General features: G+C 32.2%; 1 protein-coding gene across 1 annotated transcript in view; it reads right to left on the bottom strand.

Moving 5' to 3' along the window:
* LOC114934565 (uncharacterized) overlaps positions 1–24410 on the bottom strand; it is a 46965-nt gene extending 22555 nt beyond the window's left edge. The window contains 2 exon segments of the mRNA XM_085485406.1: positions 22849–23528; positions 23530–24410. Of these exon segments, the coding sequence (XP_085341532.1) occupies positions 22849–23528; positions 23530–23874 (1025 nt within the window). The 5' untranslated portion in view covers positions 23875–24410.
* Between the last annotated feature and the right edge of the window lie 1177 nt (positions 24411–25587).

Genomic DNA, 25587 nt, shown 5'->3' on the forward strand with positions numbered 1-25587 from the left:
CAACAAAACTGTGATACGAGATATACTTAATAATATATTATTAGTGCGCGTGAGGGAATTACCATATTTCATAATTTAAAATCAATATTTCACCATTTTTTCTTGTCCTTTTACTATTTTATTTTATTCCTTTCTTTATTTATTATTTCACTGTGATTATTAATATTATAAATATTATAAATATAATAAATATAAATATAAATATTAATATTATAAATATTATTATTTATATTATAAATATTAATATTATAAATATTATTATTTATATTATAAATATTAATATTATAATTATTTCATAGTATAAATATTCTAAATTTAATATTATAATATATTATAATTTATAAGTTAATATAATTTTTTAAATATGTAAGATTGATCTTTCAACATTTATTATTTATAAGTGTTTATTAACGACTAAAATTTTTAACGATTTATCTACTTCTTCATTAGTTATTAATATAATACATTATTTATTTTTCTTTACCCTTTATAAAATTATAAATTATTAAAACTTTTTTTATTTTAAATTGATTAGAATTAGTTTGTTAAGACTAAATGTTTAATTTTGGCCGTTTTAAAATTCCTTTTTTATTTATATTGATATATATTATTTATATTAAATACAAAATTTATATGTTTGATGACCTGAGTTGCTCTAGTTCAATAATTTTAACTGCAATTCTATTAAAATTAGAAAGCTATGAGGATTATTACGAGAGAAATATTTATATTTAATAAATGTAACTAATAAATATAATTAATAAAAATATTAGTAATATGTTATAAATATAAATTAATATAATTAATAAAAATAAATATAATTTTACATTTATATTTCTATATCAATTTATATTTCATGTTTACCTGAAATATCGCAGTAATATTGATCGATTTTATTAAAATTAGAGAGCTATGAATTATTACGAGATTAATTATTAATAAAGAACAAATAGAATATCATATAATTTTTTGGAATGATATTGAAGGTAAATAATGTAAAATACTCAATTATATGTCGGAATTCACATAAATCAAATCTATCCTATTCTCTTCGGCATTCCGTTTCCAAATTCGCGTGACTCTTCGACATAAATTTACGAGCATCCTCCGCATTTATTACGTATACATACGGTGTCTCTCTCCTTCTCTTCCTTCGTTCACGACGAATTTATTTGAACCTCGGCTGTAATAGCAACTCGGAGCCGCTTTTGTTTGCTTTCGCGCGTTCTGCACATATCTCGGCACAATAATGACTGAACATGCCGAATCAAGAGGCAACGGCCCCGTCTTTCTGCCTTCACGCATACAAGATCAACGGGCGTTTTTGTTGGACGCCGAATATATAGAAGGATGCAAAGTCATTCCGGGAGCGAGCCGATGAGAGTGACAAATCCACACGCTCAACGGCTTGCAACTTTAACCCAGTTACACCAGTCGAACAGGGACACACCCGCGGATTATATAACTTTTCTCTTTCGTCAAACGAGGAAGGAAAGACTAAGGACCAATCTGTAGTTATAGTTGCGTATAATATATAAATTATTAATTCCGCGCGAAGGGTTTTTTTAAATCATAGAAAATTATGGAATGTCAGGACGTGTCATGAGAAGAGTAGTAGACGGAGGTAGAGTAGATGGTAGATAGATTAATAGAATGTATAATATTGAGAGCTAATCTATTAGGTAGTATATTAGATAGGATAGCACAGTATATGATATTAGATGTATCATGCTATGAGGAAAGGAGTATTATAGTAATATTAGGGAACTATGTATTATACGAGTATATACTGGATATATTAGATTATAGATGAATAGATATATTATTATAATATTTATGGTATGTATAGTATATGAATATTAGATATATAGTTATATATTAGAGTACATTACATATACATATATTATATATTTATATTACATTACATATATTACAATGATTATATAATTACATATGATTCAATTATATGATATATTTTGATATGTATATATATAAAGATATTATATAGAGTTTTAACAAGGCTACTGTAATTATAAATATAAATTTAACGTATTTAAGACGGGCAACAAGAGCCAAATCGCGGATGACAATGCGTTATTCCTAACGAAAACTTAAATAATTTTTCGTTTAGAATAAACCGGTGCACCGATGGCCACCAAATTTTTACTTGGACACGGCCAAGATTTTAATTTACATATGAAATATCTCATATTGTGAGATTTAATTTCAATACCCCTTTTAACCCCCCTACGGAAAATAAATAAATGAATGCAAGAGAAAATATAGATCCGTAAAATCGCTGCAACTTCGGAATCGAACCCGCGACCTTTCGACTTGCCGGGCGACTGCCTCTTCAGCTGAGGGTTCGATTCCCGATTCATGCGATTTTCGGATCTATATTTTTCTCTTGCATTCATTTATTTATTTTCCGTAGGGGGGTTAAAAGGGGTATTGAAATTAAATCTCAAAATATGAGATTATTTCATATTTAAAATCTTGGCCGTGTCCAAGTAAAAATTTGGTGCCTTGTGCACCGGTATTTAATTTTAACGAAAAATTATTTAGTTTCGTTAGGATAACGCATTGTCATCCGCGATTTGGCTCTTGTTGCCCGTCTTATACGTTAAATTTATATTTATATTACAGAGCCTTGTTAAAACTCTTATATTTGATACACGCTGGCTTAAAAAATGCGTTTGTTTACCAACATTAATATATATAACAGAGAAAAGTATAGAATCGAAAGGATCTGAATAGCTCAGCTGGAAGAGCAGTCGCCCGGCAAGCGAAAGGTCTCGGGTTCGATTCCCGATTCAGCGATTTTCGGATCTATATTTTTCTCTTGCATTCATTTATTTATTTTCCGTAGGGGGGTTAAAAGGGGTATTGAAATTAAATCTCAAAATATGAGATTATTTCATATTTAAAATCTTGGCCGTGTCCAAGTAAAAATTTGGTGCCTTGTGCACCGGTATTTAATTTTAACGAAAAATTATTTAGTTTCGTTAGGATAACGCATTGTCATCCGCGATTTGGCTCTTGTTGCCCGTCTTATACGTTAAATTTATATAAATATATTATATTTAAAAAAATATATAAAATAAATATAATATAACTCTTCACATCTGATATAATTATTAATTATACAAGATGATATTTATTTTAATCTTAACAGGCAAATATTGGGATATTAGGAAGTTTTTAGAAAAAATGTATCATGTAAAAATTGTAGGGTTTCGAGGAGAATATAATATCGTGACCTAGAATTGTTTTTGACGGTGTTTTTTTCAAGATTATTTAAAGATCACAAACTAGTTTTTCAAACTGGAATAAATAACCCTTAATTTTTTTATATAAATCGATTCCTTGAGGTATAAAAAGTTATAAGAGGAGATGATCAAAAAGAGACTAGTTTAAGGGAAACATTTAATACTTTTAATTCGACACAATTTTACATAAACTATGAAATATCTCGTAAAATATTTATTTTTCGATGCTCTTACCTTAAAATTCTTATATATTAAATAATAATGAGAATTGACAAGAAAAACTCAAAATTTTGAAGAAAAAGCAAAAACCATTAACTATAACTTTCGCCAAAAATTTTTTCAAAACCTCAAATAATTTTAAAATATTTGTCTGTTAAGATCAAAATTAATCACCCTATAAAATTTCGAAATTAATCATCAAAATCTCTCGGTGTAAAAATTAGTCTCTGAAAGAGTCTCGAACTGCTCAGACATTCCAAAAAAAAAGTTTTATAAAATTTGTACTACATCTTTTTTTTTTTTTGCAAATCATCAAAAATTTCGACATAGAGTCGTAAATTATACATAAGCACAGTTCTTTTGAAGAAAGAATAGACGAGCGAAAACATACATATATGCATATCGTCGCGCGTGCTAACTGTTATATAAGTGGCATTGTTAAGCTGATGAGCAACAAGAAGATTGCAAGTTCCCAACGTGTACTTTCACATAATAGGAATCTTTCGCACGGAAAAAAAGGAGGTATTTCAAACAAACATCGTTTGTCCCGTATGTTCTTCATATCGACCGCTACGATAATTATCGCAGAATTTACAGTTGCAACTGGATCCCTCCCCTCCCTCTCACCCCCTCCGGAAAAGGAAATTCTTCATGTGGATATAACGGTCCAGATGAAAATGAAAAATTCTCATTCAATCTCTTCGTTAATGAAGACATCGCATATGAAGCTTCTTCATCTTTTTTTCACAGAGTTTGCTGTTATCTAAATAAAATTATATAGATGATCGTCTAGATGAAATTTTGACGTCATCTTATCTTGGAACAATTTTCAGATAGCACATAAAAATACTTGAGCAGTAAACGAGAAAAATTCACAAATAAAAGGATAAATATATTTTTATATTCCTCTTCTAATTTACATTTTTTAAATAACTGTGTTTATATATAAGCAATTTTGAAAATAATAAAAATAATATCTGGAAGTTATCTAGATAAATCGCTATATAATTTTATCTTTTATCTAGATAGATTTAAATTCAAAATCATCTTCATCTTATCTCATATTTACATTTTTTTTAATAACCGTGTTTAAATAAGCGATTTTAAAAATAATATTAAAAATAATAAAAATACATAATATATATATATATATATATATATATATATTGTATATATATATATATATATATATATATATTGTATATATATATATATATATATATATATATATATATATATCTAATAATAAAAATATTAAAAATAATAAAAAGAATATCTAGAAGTTTTCTAGATAAATCGCTATATAATTTTATCTTTTATTTAGATATATTTAAATTTAAAATAATCTTATTTAAGTTGTATTTACATATTTTCATATCTTTAGCTAGACAATTTTTTAATCATCTAAGCACAACACCTCGTACATCATCCTCTGGGAAAGAGAATTTTGGGAGTGTCAAACATTGACCCGACATTCGCCGTCAGACCGAAATATCCGCGAGTTGATATTTATATAAGGGCTCATTAATTAAGCAAAAGTTAGCGACCGGCGCAGCTGTTAATGAACACGCGGAAAATTGCATTGTTTTTTAAACACATAATACATATATGTATGTATGTATGTATACATGTATGTAGATGCGTCGGAAAATAAACGCGATAATTATATCTTCTCTAAAGATACACGGTCCCGTGGATGGCACTTCTCAGACAGATTTAACCCTTCTGTCAATGAACGAGTACCTGAATACTCAAAATAGGTGAAATTAGTTTCCCTAATATTTAGAAATAATTATTAATTTTTTACGTGATTTAATTGCACACATAAATGCACTTTTTCATTTTTGCTTGCATACCTATAATAAAAGTTACGCAAAAAATATTTTGAAGGGGACTAACTTTGCATTAACTCCCTGAATTTTTATAAAAATAATTTTTAATTAACCTAGTCGATAGATTTTTATTTGCACATTTCAAAACAGAATTTTTGTTTTGACATTTCTAGAAAAATATTATTAACAAAAACTTTGGGAGCTAATTTCACATTTAAAAATATTCAAGTTTCTTGAATATTTTCCAAATAAAATTTCTTGAATTTTTTTCTAATAAACTTAATTTATAGATTTTTATTTGCACATTTAAAAACAGTTGAAATTTTCGTTTACACATTTTCAGAAAAAATTTAATTCAAAAAATAATTTGAAAGCTATCTTCAGATTTGTTAAAAATAATTATATTTTCTAAAAATGTGTAAACAAAAATTCAAATTATTTTAAAATATGTTAACAACAATCTATAATAATAGACTAAGCTTATTAAAATAAAATTTTTGCGAAATTTGAATATTTTAAATGTAAAGTTAACGTCTAAATTTTTTTTCTAGAAGCAAATTTTTTATCAATTAAGTTATCAATTATTTATCAATTAAGTTAATAAAAAATGATTTTTGTAAAAATTTGGGGGAAGGTTAATGTGAAATTGGCTACCCCAGAAATATTTTTTAAATAACTTTTTTACTATAAAGATGTGCAAAATGATAGCAAACTGACGTCATTGAACGTCAAATTGACATCTATGACGTCATTTTGACAAAGATTTATAGATTAGGTTAATTAAAAATTATTTTTGTAAAAATTTATGGGGGAAGATTAATGTGAAATTGGTTACCCCAGAAATATCTTTTAAATAACTTTTTTACTATAAAGATGTGCAAAGTGATAGCAAACTGACGTCATTGAACGTCATTTTGACATCTATGACGTCATTTTGACATTTAATGACGTCAGTTTGCTACTTGGATTGGAACGCAATCTGATATCTAGGATTCCCTAATATCACAACATATCCAAAAGATATTCAAAGAATATTCAGAGGACATTCGAACATCTTCAGGATGTTCTCTGAACGTCTTCGTGATATGTATGCTGTTAGGGTTAAATTCTGAAAATACAAGAAAAATATCTGAAAACCCAGAGTTTCCTGTACATTCGCGTAGAATTGCCACTTGCGTCGCGCACGATCGGTCGCCCCGTTTTACGAAAATTGCGTAGAGTCGCACAGATTTCGCGCACGACTTCCAGGGAGAAGTACCGGAAGTAGTGTCGCAGAACGGAGCTCCGCTCCGCATCATCGCTCGATCACGCGGTCCGCGACGAACCGTATAAAGGCAACGGCAAGGAAGGGTCGAGTCCGTCAGCGACACGCTTGCGTGCGTGCGTGCGTGAGTATACAGATGTTGCGCCGTGTCATTCTACGCTCGCGCGAGCATCGCGTAGGCTCGTAGAGTCCGCTGGCCGCGCACGGATTTAACCGTTTCACGACAGATTATACGCGTCTCTTCCTGCAACGACGAGCTCTTCGCGGACGTGATTACGCACATACACACGCATGTGCACAAGTATGTATATGAATACGCATGGCTCACCTGAGGAGATGGTTCCGATGATGAAGATGCTTTAGGTATCTAAATGGATGAAGATAACCCTCCGATATATATTTGAAATAATTAAGTTTTTTTTTACACCAGAAAATAATAGTATTTTGACGTTTAATAACGTCAGTTTGCTACCTGGGAAAATTTATTCCTTGGAGTAGAGCAGTTTTTGATACCCTAACATTTTGGAGTGTTACCCAGAAAGGCGACGCTGACTGTTGATCTATCGCGATTATCCTATTTTGCTTCTATTACTAGTGTTTGAAGGAAGAGGGATAAGTTGCAAATAGAAGAACAAAGTAAATATTAAACCTTTCTAGGATTAGGATTCTACGTGAATGTATGAAATTATGTGGTATTTTTAGATTTTTTTTGTATTTCCAGGGTTGAATCTCTAGATATCAAAATTGTGTCCCAAAATTCACTCTTTGGAGTAAAGTATATTTTGATTGATCAATTAAGTTAAAACCCAGATAGCACCAAAATTGAAACATGTCCAAAATCGGGGTATAAGACATCTTTAAGATATGTCTTTTGGACATTATCATATTGTAAACTTTCTTAAAGATGTCTTAAAGATTTCTTGAAAATGCTCCAATTTTGGACATGGTACTATCTAGGAAAAACACAAACATCTTTATTTTAATTGGTTAATTAAAAGCTACTCTAACCCAAAAGGAATAAATTTTGCAATGTAACCCAAAGAGGTGACCATGATTATCGATATATCGATCTATCGCGATTATCCCTTATTTCGCTTTTATTATGAATGTTGAAGGAAGAAGATTAAGTTCCAAGAAGGAAATAAATATTTAACTTTTTCTTTGACATTAATTAGGAAGAAAGCAAAATGGGATTGTGATCACACGCGTGAACCAATCAAACTTTGTCGCATCTCTGGATATCTGGAGGACTCTGTCCACAAAATAAAAAATGTTATCGCGCAATCAATTTTTGCAGACGTCATTTTTGGATTATATTCGAATTTTTACGAGTGCCATATGCAATTGAATAATAATTTCTCTTTCTTTTAACTCTTTTTCTCCATTTTTCAAGAAAACCTCGAGCGATCATGGCGGCCGGATCGTCGACCGGTTACATCCGCATAGCTTCGCGGCATCAGCATCTCCGCGGTTACCGGATGATGGATCACGCGCTGATCATACGCGGTCCGCGATCTTCTCCCCCCTCGATCTTCCCCTTCTCCTCGCGCCGACAGGTGTCACATAAGGGTATATATACGTAATCCGTGTCGGGGGAAAAAAAAAGGCATCGACCGCGAGAAATTCCCATCTCTCTCTTTCTCTCCCTCAGATACCGGGAAGAAGGAACTTAATGACGGAGGGCCCGGGGCTCATTTCCGAACGAAATTGAGGGTGCCCTTCGCCGCGCCGCGGCTTTGTACCCGAGAAGAGCGACAACCGTTACGGTCTTCCCCCTTCGTCCTCCCTTCGTCCTTCGCCACCGTATTCCTCGCACCTGTTCGCCTCCATGCGTCTCCTCGGGTTCTCTCGTCACGGCGGGTATTGTCGGTTTTACGACACGTCGTTCCCCAGCGACAGCGTGACCGATCGCTTCTCGTCACTTGCCGGGATACGCTGCCGATCAGCTGATGTGATGTGATTCTGTGTTGTTCAATGGCTGGGAATACACACATATATATATATGTAACGGCTGACGACGCCTAGGGATGGGATCAAGTTCGACGTGTTGCAAGAATCCGAGTTTGAAAGTTTGCAGTAACATTTGGAGGCTTTCTAGGATCCGCGAAGAATACGCTAGAGAAATAATAGGGTTGTTCTTTTTGAATTGGGGATACTAGTTTAGGGTTTGTCCTTTTTAGGCTACACTAGTTTAGGGTTTGTCTTTTTTAGGCTGCAACTAGTTTAGAGTTTATCTTTTTTGGGCTACACTAGTTTAGGGTTTATCTTTTTTAGGCTACACTAGTTTAGGGTTTGTCTTTTTTAGGCTGCAACTAGTTTAGAGTTTATCTTTTTTGGGCTACACTAGTTTAGGGTTTATCTTTTTTAGGCTACACTAGTTTAGGGTTTAGCTTTTTTAGACTACGTTAGTTTAGGATTTATCTTTTTTGGGCTACGCTAGTATAGGGTTTATCTTTTTAATTCCATATTGGAAAAGATGAATTTTGAACTAGTATAGTCAGTTTAGCTAAAAAGAATAGACCTAATATTTCCCCAGGTAGCATGCATACGTCATTTTGACGTTTAATGACGTCAGTTTGCTACTTGAATCATGTCTATTGTAAAAAGGATTCAAATTTTAGATCGAATACTATCCCTGCAAGAAATATTCAAACTAGTTGTTTCTAAATACTTTCTATCGTAAAGAATCGAATCCTTTGCAAGTGGTACTCGAACTATTGGAATTGGTTTTCGGGTTTAAACCGCCTTTTTTGTTTGATTCCAATATTTCAGGTTACATCATCAGGAACAGCCTGATATTGGTACTCGAATTCTGTACAGTAAGATTAAAATCTATTTATATTATATATAAAATTTCTTAAAAATACATAAGATGTGAACATAATTGATCTAGGTTCAAATCTTAAACTTGAGAGTATCGCTCTTGTTCTTCAAGGCAAAATTAGAAAGGGTTCGAACCCATCTCGTTCAACTTCGAGTCTACTTGAAAATACTGTTTTTTTTCAAAATATATCATTATAGAGAGTTCGAAACCGTAAACAAAATTCGAATCTATAGGTACTTGTAAGATACTTAATCCCATCACTACTGACGACGATGGGGCGATCAACCACGTTTGATCGATCGGTTCTCTTCAACAAGAAATATCTGTCATGCTGACAAAGTACCATCAAAGTGATGACAATTCATTCCTCTTTTACGGATATCATCAAGTATGAGCGCGCGTAAGAAATAAGAATTTGTCTAAAAACGTCAAAAGAATCTTACGAAAATCACCAAATATTTGTACAAAAATAAATACAATAAAAAAATTAATAAAATTTGTTAAATAAAATAAACATTAATTCTTCATCGCATTAATTAAGTGTACTGAAGATATACATGGATGCTGAATAATTGCTCTTCAAGATTCCATGTTTTGTCAAGATAATGCGCAGATACCTCGTCTTTGAGTGTTTAAACGCGAGAGAACCTAAAATCTTCTACCGATATTTCGGAGAAAAAAGTTTCCTGAGGAAAGACTGTAAGTCCCCAAAAGTAAACGTTTTTTTCTTCATCATCGAATCAGATATAGGAAGTTCAATTTCGTGAGAATTATCGAAACTGGGAATCCACAAATTTCTTATTCTTAATACCCTTCTTCAATTTCCTGATGTACTTCTGATCGAAGTGACATTATGTAAATAGTCCCTCCGCGTGAGCGGACATTTTTTTCCCTGCGTTGCAAATATATATTTTGATCCTTCGGAGAGATTATTCGATGTGAAACGACGATTTCATACGCAACGACTTAATAAATATGTCAGAATCAATCGTTTTGGACGGGGCTCCTCCTCTCGGAGAGAGAGAGGTACATACCTACTCTTTTTTTCGCCGCCAAATTTATTTTCTTCACTTCGTACGTGCCTCTAAACTTGAAAATATCTCCGAAAAGAGAGAGAAAGAGGGCGGACAGGCACGATAAGACGGGATCCAGAGATCCCGTGGAATGTCAAGTAGTACTCGAGAGAGAGAGGAGCCGTTGGCTAACGCTATCCTCTGACGGAGAGACGGCTTACATATCGGAGACATAAGCTGAGACAGGACATAAACCAGACACGCCAAAACCAGAACCAGAGCAAGTAAAACGATATCAAAGATATATGTATACGTGCACGAGGGATGATGCACTTTATCGATGCAGGGGAGAAAAATAAGCAGGTTTTGCTGTTTTCTAAATAAAATTAGATGATCATCTAGATGAAATTTTGGCGTCATCTTATCTTTAGAAAAGAATAAAAATATATCTGCATTTAAATGATAAAAAATGTTATCTTTATTAAATTATCTATAGATGTGTTTATCTATAGGTGTAAATATCTAATGTTCAGATTATTTGATTTAGAGCACATAAAAATATTAAAAACATATATATACACGTGTAAAAAATATTAATGATATAAAAAAATTAAATGATCATCCAGATGAAATTTTGGCATCTTCCTATCTTTATATAGAAAATAAAAATATCTCTGCATCTTAAATGATAAAAAAATGTTCTTTTTATTAAATTATCTAGATGTAATTATTTAATGTTTAGATATTTTTATTTAGAGCACATAAAAAATTAAAAATTTATAAATAAAAGCATGAATATATTTTTATATATCCCTTTTATAATTTACATTTTTTTCAAAATTGTGTTTATACATATAAACTATCCTAAAAAATAATATTATCTGGAAGTTACCTAGATAAATCCATATAATTTAATTTTTCATCTAGATATATAATCTAGATATTTAAAACAAAATCTTCACCTTATCTAAGATAAATTTACATATTTTTATCTCATCTTTATCTAGCTAATTTTATATATAAATTTTTAATATCCAAATTTAATATATAAATTCTTCGAAGGGTTTCTCGCAGTTTCCATCATCTGCACGCAGCTTTTTGGAGCCTGAATCTCTCTTCCGTACCCGATGGACTTACGCCATATGACTGACGAAGAGTGAAGGAGGAATTTCAGTGGTCTTCGAGGCGAGACGGATAAAAGCCTTGTATTTCGGACAGATAGCGATCTGCCTTACGTCATTTTATCTGCGAGTCATCGTTCTCATTCTGCACGCGAAGAATTTTCTCGACATGGGACAGTAATTTTAAAATCTCCTTAATGAGCTCTTTTATATATATATATTGAATTGTCAAAAAAATCTAAATTGCTCGAAATTACGTAAACGGGGAATAATTTCGTGAGACTAAAATAATTAGCCAGAAAAAAATCGAATTTTCGACGAATTCGAATTTAACATCCGCGAACGTAACTCAAAGCTCGAACGTTCGCTTTGATCGAATTAGCATATCGGACCGGCTATAATTTTCTACGGTCTATAATTCTAAACGCGCTCTGGAACATATATGAGCTCTGGAACATATCTGTGTTGGTATTTGTTCAACAGCTGTGCGCAGATTTCTCAGTAGAGTCTCATAACTCATAAGACATTTAATGCTGTGCATGACGAAAACCAAACCTGAATATCGGAGCTAATTTCGCCATGTTACGCTAAGAGTTTTAAATACATCAAAGCCATACAAATTAGATTTTTGAAAGCTTTAAATATATACGAACCACACGCGAATTATACTTAAATTCAAATAAATTATTTTTAAGAAATTATATATATATATATATTATTTAATTATATATATTAAATATCTAAAAGAATTATTATATATATTATATTACACATTAAAATTATTGTATTATATAGGTATAATAATTTTATATATTAAAACTTTATATAAAATTATATGTGGTAATTTATTTATATTAATAAAATATATAAATAATAAAATATATACATATAATGAAATATATAAAAATGATAAAATATAAAAATAATAAAATAATATATATGTATGCGTGTAATAAAAAATCGAAATACACGAACACTCGTTAAATTTACATTAAATTTGAATTAAATTTGAATTAAATATAAATAAAACTATTTTAATCTCAGCAGTTCGATGCCGTTTGCGATAAAATGTTAGCAAAAACTGCTCTTAAATGCAATTGAATCCCTAGTCACCTATATACGAGAGCTGCAGTCGATTATTTTTTCATGAACATATAGAGGTAAGACTATATGGCTATAAGGTTTCGTGATAACGCAAGATAAAAATAGCATGCACACACTGATCGATCGTTGCACTTATCAGTTGGCACAGAACATTGTTTAGAAAGAAGCCGTTAACCCGTCACCTACATTCAAGTTATATGTTCATACATATACAAACGTTATACCTTATCTAAGGTTCGTCCGCGATCTGTCTGTTTGTTGCTCTGAAAAAGTCCAGAATTTCTAGGATTTTGACTTTTGTTTATTGAATATTGTATTACACATTAATAATAAAAAATAATAAAAATAATAAAATAGTAAAATAATAAAATAATAAAAAATAATAAAATTAAATTAAATAATAATTTAAAAAATATATTTTAAGTATACAAATAAAAATTAAATTTTTCGTTAATTAATTATCTTGTGAAATAAACATCTGAAAAAGTCCAGAATTTCTAAGACTTTGACTTTCGTATATCGAATATTGTACTACACATTAATAATAAAAAATAATAAAATAATAAAATTAACTTAAAAACAATGAAAAAAAAACATATTTTAAATATATAAATAAAAATTAAATTTTTCGCTACTTAATTATCTTGTAACATAAACATAATTAATTAACAAAGAATTTAATTTAAAAAATCTTTTAAAAATATGTATGCTTTATTTCTTTTTATATTTATGATATACATATATTCTTGTATTTTTTTTATGTCAGATAGATAATTGAACACTTTTTTTCGAGATTGTTGAAATACTAATGAAGAAATTTTATAATCTCGAAAAAAACTAACGAAAATGAATTACCATGATCTATGAAAGAATTTAATTGAAACAGGTTCTGTCTCTTTTCGGAACCAACTATTTATATATCTCTATTAAGTGCGTAAATATTTTCGAGGAAGGAAAGAGAGAGAGATACCGATCGTCCGGTCAGTTATCCCAAGAATTTCCGAACTCCCTCTTCTTTGAAACTTGTATTAGGTTTTACAGCCGTCTTCATGGCACATGCAATCTTTCTAGATATAATCCAGAAATGAAAACCTTGTAAGCGAGAAGCTTGAAAGTGGAGGTGGTGAAGGATCGAGTAAAGTGTCGACGATGGCAAAAAAGAGGGACGAAAAAAAGAGCATCCATTATCTTTTACTCTCGATAAGATACACTAAACAAGGATACGACTGGGATTCTATCAGCATCGCGCAAAGATATATATCTATGGTAAAAATACACAATTACGATAATCACCTAACGTGTCCTAAAATTATTTTGCTGTTAATTGACTAAGAAAATTTTTTTAAATCATATAATATTCAAAAAAAACCTTTTAAGATAATTATATAAATTTTATCAATTAGTTTTTTATGTGTATAGCTATTAATTGCAATTACATATTTTTTAAAACATTATTACATTTTTTTAATAATTGTGTTTTCTTTACATCACTCGAATCCTCTCATTATTTTATGCGTGAAGATATTAAGATAAAAAAAAAATATATATATATATATATATATGGATTGTTTTTTATATATATGGATTATTTTTACCTGAAATTAGAGCGCTTCGCCCTTTGTTAATATTAATACTTTAATTTGTACAGGAAAAAGATTGATCAATCTGTATAGTCTCATTCCAAATAACAAACTATAACGCCATTAGACGTCAAAATGACGTCACTTTGCCGTTTAATGACGTCAAAATGACGTACACTTGCTACTTGGGATATATGTTGATTAAATTAAAGTATTAATATTAACAAAGAGCGAAGCGCTCTAATTTCAGGTAAAAAACATTCCGTATAGCCAATAAATATATTTATAGTTTACCTAACCTCACATTTTGTCGATAAAACAGGAAAAAACCAACAGACTTCTCAAGGACGTTTAGGATCCTCTTAATTTAATTAAAGTATTCCCTTAACTTTTTTCATCGTGACTGAAGCATGCAGGGAAAAACAGAAGTCCTTAATCGCGTCTTCATGCTTGTAGTTTTATTGACCTCTAACGGCAGAAAGACGCGATAGCTGATGCGCGAGAGAAGTAAGAGGAAGTTATCGTTCCTATGGGGCCCTTTTTGTTTTTCCTTTTATTTAATCTCAAGGCGATCATTAACGGCCATCACCGCTCTTCTACCTGTTCTACGACTCTACTTGGAATTTCCTCGTCCTTATTTTCCACTGGCGGCGAAATGAGCTCTCTCTCTACGTATACATACTTCCATTACATTCATCTGATAGAGTTTATACACATCACGCCAACTGTTTCGTGAATGAATTGATAAGAGAAATAGTGGAAATCGAAAGGAAAGAGTTTGAAAATCGAAATTGTTCCTGAGCGCAAGTTTAAATATTTGTGGAAGTTTCTTCTAAATAAATTTTTTAGAAAAATTCCTAAAGCAAAAAACTATTCTTCCTTGGATAGCACAAAAATATATGGATATCAATAATCTATGCAAAAATTATAAATAACATGAAAATATAACGCAACGATTTTTTAATCAAATAAACTGTTATATAATTTAAATATTTTTAATAATGATCGCACACTCACATTTATTTTTATTTATTATTTCTTAATCCGTGTCTTTGGATAACTTTTAGATGAATTACACATCTGTAATTGGGCATGTAAGTGTGAATAAGTATTATTAGAGTTACAAATAAAATAAAATCAACTTTTGAATCTTTTTATCATTCAAAAATTAAAATTAAAAATAATCTTATACGATTTAATTAAATTTCATTTTTTTTCTAAAAATAAAAAATAAAATAAAATAAACTTTGAAATTTATCATTCAACAATTAAAATTAAAATTAAAAATAATCTGATACAATTTATAATTAAATATCATATTTTTTATAAAATAAAAATAAAATAAACTTTGAAGCTTATCATTCAAGAATGAAAAATAATCTTACAATTTATTAAATTTCATATTTTTTAAATAAAAAAAAAACGAAATTTGACATGTCACAGAAATATTTTTATTCCACGTGTCACACACACTCACACACACACACACACACATATTTTTATTTTATTATTTTTCCTCTCTCTTCTATTAAAAGTCGCATCCACGTTCTTATTGTTAGCGGATCTACAGTTACTCAGATCATCCGAGGTTGTGCCCCGGAAAAAGAGAAGGTCACGCTTCGGGGGAGATCTCCGAGAGCGATCGCATCAACGCCGTTTCTTTAACGAGGGTAATTTCGGGGTGGCGCGACGTCACGATCTATCTCACTCGCGTCTCGCTCCGATTCTCCACTCCATATACGAGTTTTCGATCCGTGCGTGTGCGTATGTAGACACTTACACATGCGTAATGTGAATTTTTGCGTCCGTTCTCCGTGAGAAGAAACTCTCTTGCACGGTAAAATGCTGATATATCGTGTCGGAATGGGGGATCCTTGTATACTGAATACAAAAAATCCACCCACGTGTACACATATACTTGGCTATTTAATTATTGACTTGAAATATATAATTTTTCATATCTCGTATATAATTTTTATTTATATTTTAGAGCTTAAGTTCATATTTGATTTTTTTTCTTTAGAGATTCTTAATTTTTTTTTTAAATTTTAGGTAAGTTAAAAAATTATGTAAACATTGTTATAAAAAATGTAAATTATAAAAGGGATATAAAATTATATTCACACATATTACTTTTATTTATAAGTTTTTTTATCGCTTACTGCTTAAGTATTTTTATGTGCTATAGCCCTAAATCAAATTATCTGAATATTATTCTAGATAATTTAGTAAAGATAATGCATGCTTTTATCATCTATAAAAAATCAGACGCCAATAACGCCAAAATTTCATCTAGATGATCACCTAGAATTCAATTATTAAAATTTAATCAAATAGAAATTAATATATATTATATATAAAATAAATTAAATATAAGATAAATATGAAAATTAATTAAGTAGAAATTAAAAAATTATTATTATTATAGTTATATTATTTAAAACATTATTAAAATTTAATAAAATAAAAATTAGTACATCATATATAAAATAAATTAATAAAATAGCTCTATATAAAACTTAATTAATTAATTAATTAGAAAAAAATTAATTTCCATATTTATCTATTTTATTAATTTATTTTATATATGATGTACTAATTTTTATTTCATCTAAATGATCATCTAGATGATATTTTGGCGTCACCTTATCTTCACAAGATAATTTTTTTGCATTTAGATGATCATATCGCGGAAGTGAGTTTAGATGATCGTCGGCGGAATTTTTTTGATCATCTATAATTTTATTTAGAATAACCGCAAACACTGAGAACCAGCCTGTATATGTACGTACGCGGCACGCATGGATGACTGGGAACCCCCCATTCCATCCCGACGATCTTGATCGCGAATGTCGACGACGCGATCGTGAGATCGAGAGGAGAAGAAACAGAGAGGAACACCCGGTGAACAGGGGAATCGTCTCCTCCGATCCGGCGTATAAATCGCTTCCTTCGATTCCGCGGGAAGAATCCCTTCTCGAGCGCGAGAGAGAGACTTACTCTGGTATCCCTTATTAGATCCTATTACGCGAGTCTCATCGCTTCCTGTGTGTAATTACCGGATCGTGTCTTATGTATGTATCGTGCAAGGTTCGCAGACCTGTTAAAGTCCGGAATTTTTATGCATACTTAATCGTTTCTTTTTTTTTTTTTTCAATGTTTAACCAGCACTCGAGACGTACGCTATTTACACGCTTCAACGCTAAATTCTTTTTTTAACTGGCGCGAATTTTTAAATTCTTCAGAAGGTTGTTGGATGTTTTTGGAATTTTTTTCATTTTTAATTTATAAATGTCTATTTCTTTGTTTAAAATATAGAATACATGACAAAAAATTAGCTACCTTTTAAGTGTTTATTCGTAATTAAAAATAATATATTAATATTTTTTTAGTATATTAATATATTAATAATATATTAATATTTTTTTAGTATATTAATATATTAATATTTTTTATTAATATATTAATATATATTAATAATATGTTTTTTTTCATATTGAATCTTCAAAATATAATGTACGATTTCATAAACTTCAAATATTGCACTAGTAATATTTTTTAGAAATTTAGGCATGATAAATTTCAAATAATATTAGATAATTTCAAGGATATCTAATAATATTTTTTGCATCTTTAGAATATATTGAATCTTAAAGACAGCCTTATTATAAAGTCTTTGTAGTTTAAAATTTGGGATTCTCTTAAATATACGATAAGTTTCAAACATTACATTAAAGTATTTCGAATAAAGTGCAGTACTTTAGAATTTGAAGATGTAATATACCCACGTAAATTGCTTATAAAAAAATATCAACACAAGAGAAGCCAATAAAATTTTTACTAATCTGCTGCGATACAGAAAATCAACTAAAAAAAGAAAAAAAGGACAAAAAATTCGCGATCGAGAATGTGAGACCGCATTCTCCGATTCGTACAAAATTCCTTCGGTTTGCATAACTTCGTTCGAATGTTGAAAATAATGTTCAAGCAGTAGCAGCAGAAGCAGAAGCAGCAATAATGCTTGTCGACTTCTACGTCATCTTTTCTTTTTCTCGTGCCGCTTTATTAGCTCAGATATTAGCTAAGATATCTCAACGCTACTCGCAATACGTTGAATTAAGATTAATACACACCGGTCTCATAAAATTTATCAATTATATTCAATTATAATTTATATACACAAATAATAATAGTAATAATATCACTTATAACAATTTTTATTTTCTGAAGAAAATTTTTTTTAAATAAATTGTAATATATATTCAGCAATTTTATTATTGTAAATTGTATATATTATAATTGTTATTATTATTGTATTGGTATTTAATATATAATTTTATACATATATTAATACAATTATTTATTATATATTATTTTTTTATATAATAGATTATTTATATTATATTAATATAATATATATAATATTATATTAACAAATAATAATATATTCTTATATAAACATAATTATTATTAATATTAGTATAAATATTATACAAATTATTTTCAATTATATGTGCACTAATATTAGCAATAATAATGGTTTGTAATAATTTTTATTTTTTGAAAATAATTTTTTGGAATAAATTGTGATATTTAGCAATTTTATTATTTTGTCAATTATATATTATTATTATTATTATTATTATTATTATTATTATTATTATTATTATTATTATTATTATACATAGCTATATGAAAATAATTAATCAACGGTTAAAATACTCAAAAAATAAGTGAAATCCCGATAAATAAATAACCTTGATTTTGTCATCTGATCAAGATCTGCATTGAGTGTGAATCGTCCTTTAGCTTTCGTAACATCGGGTCCAAAGGTCACGATACAAGGACGGGGATGTTATTGCGCGCCGATCATTCCGAATCGGCTTCGAGAAGGAAAGGGAGAAAGGGAGAATATCGCCTTTTTACCGCGTTAATTAATTGCGAATTTTGGTTTGCCCGCATATCGAGTCGCATACGATAATACGGCCGACCCTCCCATTAGAGCTTCAAAATAATTGAACTGGATTCCAGCGTGTCAAACATGCGCATGCGTGGACACGCCGTACCCGATTCTTTTCATTTCATTTCATTTCATTAGTCATCGACTGTTAATTTTGCCGATAAATAAATCCATACGAGCTTCGTCAGAATCTTTTCAAGGTCCTATAATCGTATGAAGTTAGCCCCCCATTTTTCGAATTTTAAAATTTTAAAGGTTGTTCCAGGTTGTTCTAGACTTGTTCTAAATTGTTCCAAAAGATCAAATTTAAAAAATAAAAATTTTCGCGAAAAATGGAAAAAAACGATTTTTTGACCTGGCCCCCCATTTTTCGAAAATCGAACTTTTAAAGGTTGTTCCAGATTGTTCTAGTTGTTCTAAACATTGTTCCAAAGTGATAATTCCCTAAACAAAATATTTCACGAGATATAATAAAAAAATAGTTTCGTGCGCTAAAACAGTATTTTTACGTTTTCGGCTATAGTTATTATCTCTTAAACACCAAACTGTATATTTTAGCTAAAAACGAACAGAACAACCTGGAACAACTCTCAATTTTGCTAGAACATAATTTTAAAGAGTACTTTACTCTTGGAAATAAACATATTTTTGTTGTTTTTTCGTGTTTTTCGACCGATAACGACGTGACAGCGATCCCAAACTATAGAACAATTACGTACTGGCATAGAACAACTTGGAACAACTCTCAGTTTTGCTAGAACATTATTTTAAAGGGTACTTTACTCTTGGAAATAAACACATATTTTTTGTTTTTTCATCTTTTTTGCCCGCTAAAGTCGCGATAGCGGTCCCAAACTATAGAACAATTACGTACTGGCATAGAACAACTTGGAACAACTCTCAGTTTTGCTGGAACATTATTTTAAAGAGTACTTTACTCTTGGAAATAAACACATTTTTTTTTGTTTTTTCATCTTTTTTGCTCGCTAAAGTCGCGATAGCGGTCCCAAACTATAGAACAATTACGTACTGGCATAGAACAACTTGGAACAACTCTCAATTTTGCTAGAACATAATTTTAAAGAGTACTTTACTCTTGGAAATAAACACATTTTTCTTGTTTTTTTGTGTTTTTCGACCGATAACGACGTGACAGCGATCCCAAACTATAGAACAATTATGTACTGGCATAGAACAACTTGGAACAACTCTCAGTTTTGCTAGAACAATATTTTAAAGGGTACTTTACTCTTGGAAATAAACACATTTTTTTTGTTTTTTCATTTTTTTTGCTCGCTAAAGTCGCGATAGCAGTCCCAAACTATAGTACTCTTTAAAATTATGTTCTAGCAAAATTGAGAGTTGTTCCAAGTTGTTCTATGCCAGTACGTAATTGTTCTATAGTTTGGGACCGCTATCGCAACTTTAGCGAGAAAAAAAGATGAAAAAACAAAAAAATGTGTTTATTTCCAAGAGTAAAGTACTCTTTAAAATAATGTTCCAGCAAAACTGAGAGTTGTTCCAAGTTGTTCTATGCCAGTACGTAATTGTTCTATAGTTTGGGACCGCTATCGCGACTTTAGCGGGCAAAAAAGATGAAAAAACAAAAAAAATGTGTTTATTTCCAAGAGTAAAGTACTCTTTAAAATAATGTTCCAGCAAAACTGAGAGTTGTTCCAAGTTGTTCTATGCCAGTACGTAATTGTTCTATAGTTTGGGACCGCTGTCGCGACGTTATCGGTCGAAAAACACAAAAAAACAAGGAAAATGTGTTTATTTCCAAGAGTAAAGTACTCTTTAAAATTATGTTCTAGCAAAATTGAGAGTTGTTCCAAGTTGTTCTATGCCAGTACGTAATTGTTCTATAGTTTGGGACCGCTATCGCGACTTTAGCGAGCAAAAAAGATGAAAAAACAAAAAAAATGTGTTTATTTCCAAGAGTAAAGTACTCTTTAAAATAATGTTCCAGCAAAACTGAGAGTTGTTCCAAGTTGTTCTATGCCAGTACGTAATTGTTCTATAGTTTGGGACCGCTATCGCGACTTTAGCGGGCAAAAAAGATGAAAAAACAAAAAAAATGTGTTTATTTCCAAGAGTAAAGTACCCTTTAAAATAATGTTCCAGCAAAACTGAGAGTTGTTCCAAGTTGTTCTATGCCAGTACGTAATTGTTCTATAGTTTGGGACCGCTATCGCGACTTTAGCGGGCAAAAAAGATGAAAAAAACAAAAAAAATGTGTTTATTTCCAAGAGTAAAGTACTCTTTAAAATAATGTTCCAGCAAAACTGAGAGTTGTTCCAAGTTGTTCTATGCCAGTACGTAATTGTTCTATAGTTTGGGACCGCTGTCGCGACGTTATCGGTCGAAAAACACAAAAAAACAAGGAAAATGTGTTTATTTCCAAGAGTAAAGTACTCTTTAAAATTATGTTCTAGCAAAATTGAGAGTTGTTCCAAGTTGTTCTATGCCAGTACGTAATTGTTCTATAGTTTGGGACCGCTATCGCGACTTTAGCGAGCAAAAAAGATGAAAAAACAAAAAAAATGTGTTTATTTCCAAGAGTAAAGTACTCTTTAAAATAATGTTCCAGCAAAACTGAGAGTTGTTCCAAGTTGTTCTATGCCAGTACGTAATTGTTCTATAGTTTGGGACCGCTATCGCGACTTTAGCGGGCAAAAAAGATGAAAAAACAAAAAATATGTGTTTATTTCCAAGAGTAAAGTACCCTTTAAAATAATGTTCTAGCAAAACTGAGAGTTGTTCCAAGTTGTTCTATGCCAGTACGTAATTGTTCTATAGTTTGGGATCGCTGTCACGTCGTTATCGGTCGAAAAACACGAAAAAACAACAAAAATATGTTTATTTCCAAGAGTAAAGTACTCTTTAAAATTATGTTCTAGCAAAATTGAGAGTTGTTCCAGGTTGTTCTGTTCGTTTTTAGCTAAAATATACAGTTTGGTGTTTAAGAGATAATAACTATAGCCGAAAACGTAAAAATACTGTTTTAGCGCACGAAACTATTTTTTTATTATATCTCGTGAAATATTTTGTTTAGGGAATTATCACTTTGGAACAATGTTTAGAACAACTAGAACAATCTGGAACAACCTTTAAAAGTTCGATTTTCGAAAAATGGGGGGCCAGGTCAAAAAATCGTTTTTTTCCATTTTTCGCGAAAATTTTTATTTTTTAAATTTGATCTTTTGGAACAATTTAGAACAAGTCTAGAACAACCTGGAACAACCTTTAAAATTTTAAAATTCGAAAAATGGGGGGCTAACTTCATACAGGCTATAATTTAATCCCAAAGTGATTGCGCGGAGACGACATACTAGTTCATGTGCGTACATTTTTTTCATTTTTTTTCTATGTTAACAATCATTCCACAAGTTGATACACATATATTTAAATAATTAATATGCTTAACAGATGTCTTCATATTTTAATTTGACCTTTAAAAATGAGTGGCAGATGTCCCATTAAACAGCGCAACCACTTTAGGATTTTTTAAAGCAAATTTACGTCATTTTGACGTCTAATGACGTCAGTTTGCTACTTAGGGTCAAGATCCCAAGTCTTCTTTGATCGAGCGGGATCATCAGATTAATTATAATAATAGTAATGTCAAAGAAAGGTGATAATCACTGATAAGAGCGACTTACCGGTGTCCCTGGTACGAAGTCTTGACGAGTTTCACCGCGAAAAGGAACTGTATGGCGCAGACGAGGAGACAGCACAGGTTGAGGGACAGGGCCAGGGCGCACAGAGCCAGAGTGACCTCGTAGACGATGACGAACTCTTCCGGGCTGATGAGACTGTTGGACGTGACCGTGAGCGGGGAGATCTTCAGCAGGAAGATAACCGAGAGCAGGGCCAGGAGCAGAGACACCAGACACAACAGTCCCAAACTGGTCAGCATCTCCTTCACACCCGCCTCATCGTTCCGATGAAGATTCCTGGACAGAGACGAGGACCAGGAGGCGTTGAGGGGTATCACCGTCGGGCCCACCTGGCCGGCGACGGCAGGAAGCGCAGGTGCGGCAGGTGCGGGCGATGGCGTGGTCTGGCTCGGCAGCCGCGACAGCCTGGAGATGTCGAGGCCGCCGTTCGCCTTCGGCCGATCGTGATGGAGGACGTTGGTCTGCGAGATCACGGTGTGACCGAGCTGACTCGCAACCGAGACGTTGTGATTGTTGTGATGATTGTTGTTGTTGTTGTTGTTGATAATGTTAGCGCCATTGTTACCATTCGCACCACCCACCGGACTAACGCTGTTGACCGAGTGCTTGGACGTGGACAACGTCGACACGTTGAGCGTGTGCGAGTTCAGGCGTTGCGACAAGGTTATTGACGCTCAGCTGGGAGTGATTCAGGGGATGCCGATGCGTCGACGAGGGCGTCGTCGCCGATTGGTGAGCGTTCGACCTCTGCGCCACCGAATCGCACACGTCGATGCCGTTGTTTCCGCGATGTCCGCGCGCGGTCCCGGCGCTTCCGGTGTAATGATGATGATGGTGATGTTGCGACGGCTGCTGTTGCTGTGGCTGCTGTTCCTGGTGCAGCGAGTTGTTGTGCAAGTGGTGATGATGGTGCCCGCCGTGCAACGAGCCCGAGCTTGTTTGATAATCATTGTGATGATGCCTGGAGCCCGTTGACGACGGCTGCCCCGTCAAGATGTGCTTCAGCATTACTCGACACTCGCTGTTGGTGTCACGCGAGGGGTGAGGCTTCTCTTATGTCTTTCCGATGCCGATATTGTTCTTACATGACGGAAGGGGCTGTCGAATTACACCGAGTTGTGTGGCACGTGAATTGTCAACTTTCACCTTCCTCAGATCAGATCCGTCATGTCGGAGGATGTCGCTACTTTCCTCATTGCGTCTAATAGCAACAAAATCTAATTATTATCTTCAAATTCCAAGTCACACGTGACACATTGACCCGATCCTTTTCGAGAGTATCACTTCTCTCTTCATCACTAACGTTTCACAATAAGATATATCACTACAAAGTTATATCAAAGTCTTCTAACACGCGATTCGTTTCGATCACAATATCTAGGCCCGATTTCAACTTTCGTTATCTTTAGGCAAATCCAAAGTGGTACATCACTTATCGAAACCCGATCCTTTTCAAGAGTATCACTTTTCTCTTCATCACTAATGTTTTATAATAAGATATATCACTACAAAATTATATCAGAGTCGTCTCCTAACACTGCGATTCGTTTTCGATCACAGTATCCAGGCCTGATTTCAACCTTTCTTACCTTTAGGCCAATCCAAAGTGGTGCATCACTTATCGGGATCGGCTCTCGGGCCGAAGATACGTCCTCATTGTCTTCCGCGATCGATTCTTGACAACTAGAAGCACGAAATCAGGATTTACGAGGGATCGTTAGGTTCCCGGGCTCAGCGAGTTGCTGCACACCAGTTGTTCCACCATGGCGACGACGACATCCACCGGGCAGCGCGGAACTATGCGACGACCAGGTTCGCTGAGGTCATGAAGGGAGAACTCTCTCGTTCTCTTTTTTCCTTAGAACGAGTGCGTGCGTTAAGGCGGCTGCAAGCTCGGTTTTCTACCACCTCGGTCTCTTCGGATACGCGCGAGCTCGCCAGCCGGCATGGCTCCCGAGATGGTGCCGGCGGTGCCTCTGGAACAGGTCGGAGGAAATAATTAATGGACTGACTGTTCACTCTCTGTCGGTTGGAATAGTCGGACCGTAAAAAGAAGGATAGATACGGGGTATAATCTACCCGGAGTGCGCCGGCAGAAAACGTTTCTTTTTCTCTTTTTCTCGGCTTTTCTACTTTGCGCGAGACGAAACGGAATTGATCACATCAAACAAAATAAAAAGAAATTACGTGACTTCGGTAGAAAGGAAAAGCATAACAAATTGGCTAAATCTACCCAATTGGAAGCATAATACATTATGTAATTTTTACAATTTTTATTTAATATTGGGAAATTTTACTCAAGTAGCAAACTGACGTCATTAAACGTCAAAATGACGTTATTTAAAATGATGTCACGATGACTGAAGTCATTAAGCGTCAAAATGATGTAATTTTAAATGACATCATTAGACGTCAAAATTCATTTTGCTACTTGGATAAAAGCTCCAATATTAAGTAAAAATTGTAAAAATTATATATTAAATGTATTATGAATGACATCGTTTTGACGTCGACTGACGTCATTAGATGTCGAATGACGTTATTAGACGTCAAGATGCCGTCATTTTGACATTTAATGACGTCAGTTTGCTATTTGGGTGAAAATTCCCGATATTAAGTGGGAATTGCAAAAATTATATAATGTATTATAATTAAAAAGATTATATAATAAATGTATTATAATTTTTATATAATAAAATTTATATTAGTACATAGTATATT

This window comes from Nylanderia fulva, unplaced genomic scaffold (assembly GCF_048542155.1).
Source record: "Nylanderia fulva isolate GAGA-0341 unplaced genomic scaffold, ASM4854215v1 Scaffold368, whole genome shotgun sequence".
Taxonomy (NCBI): Eukaryota; Metazoa; Arthropoda; class Insecta; order Hymenoptera; family Formicidae; genus Nylanderia; species Nylanderia fulva.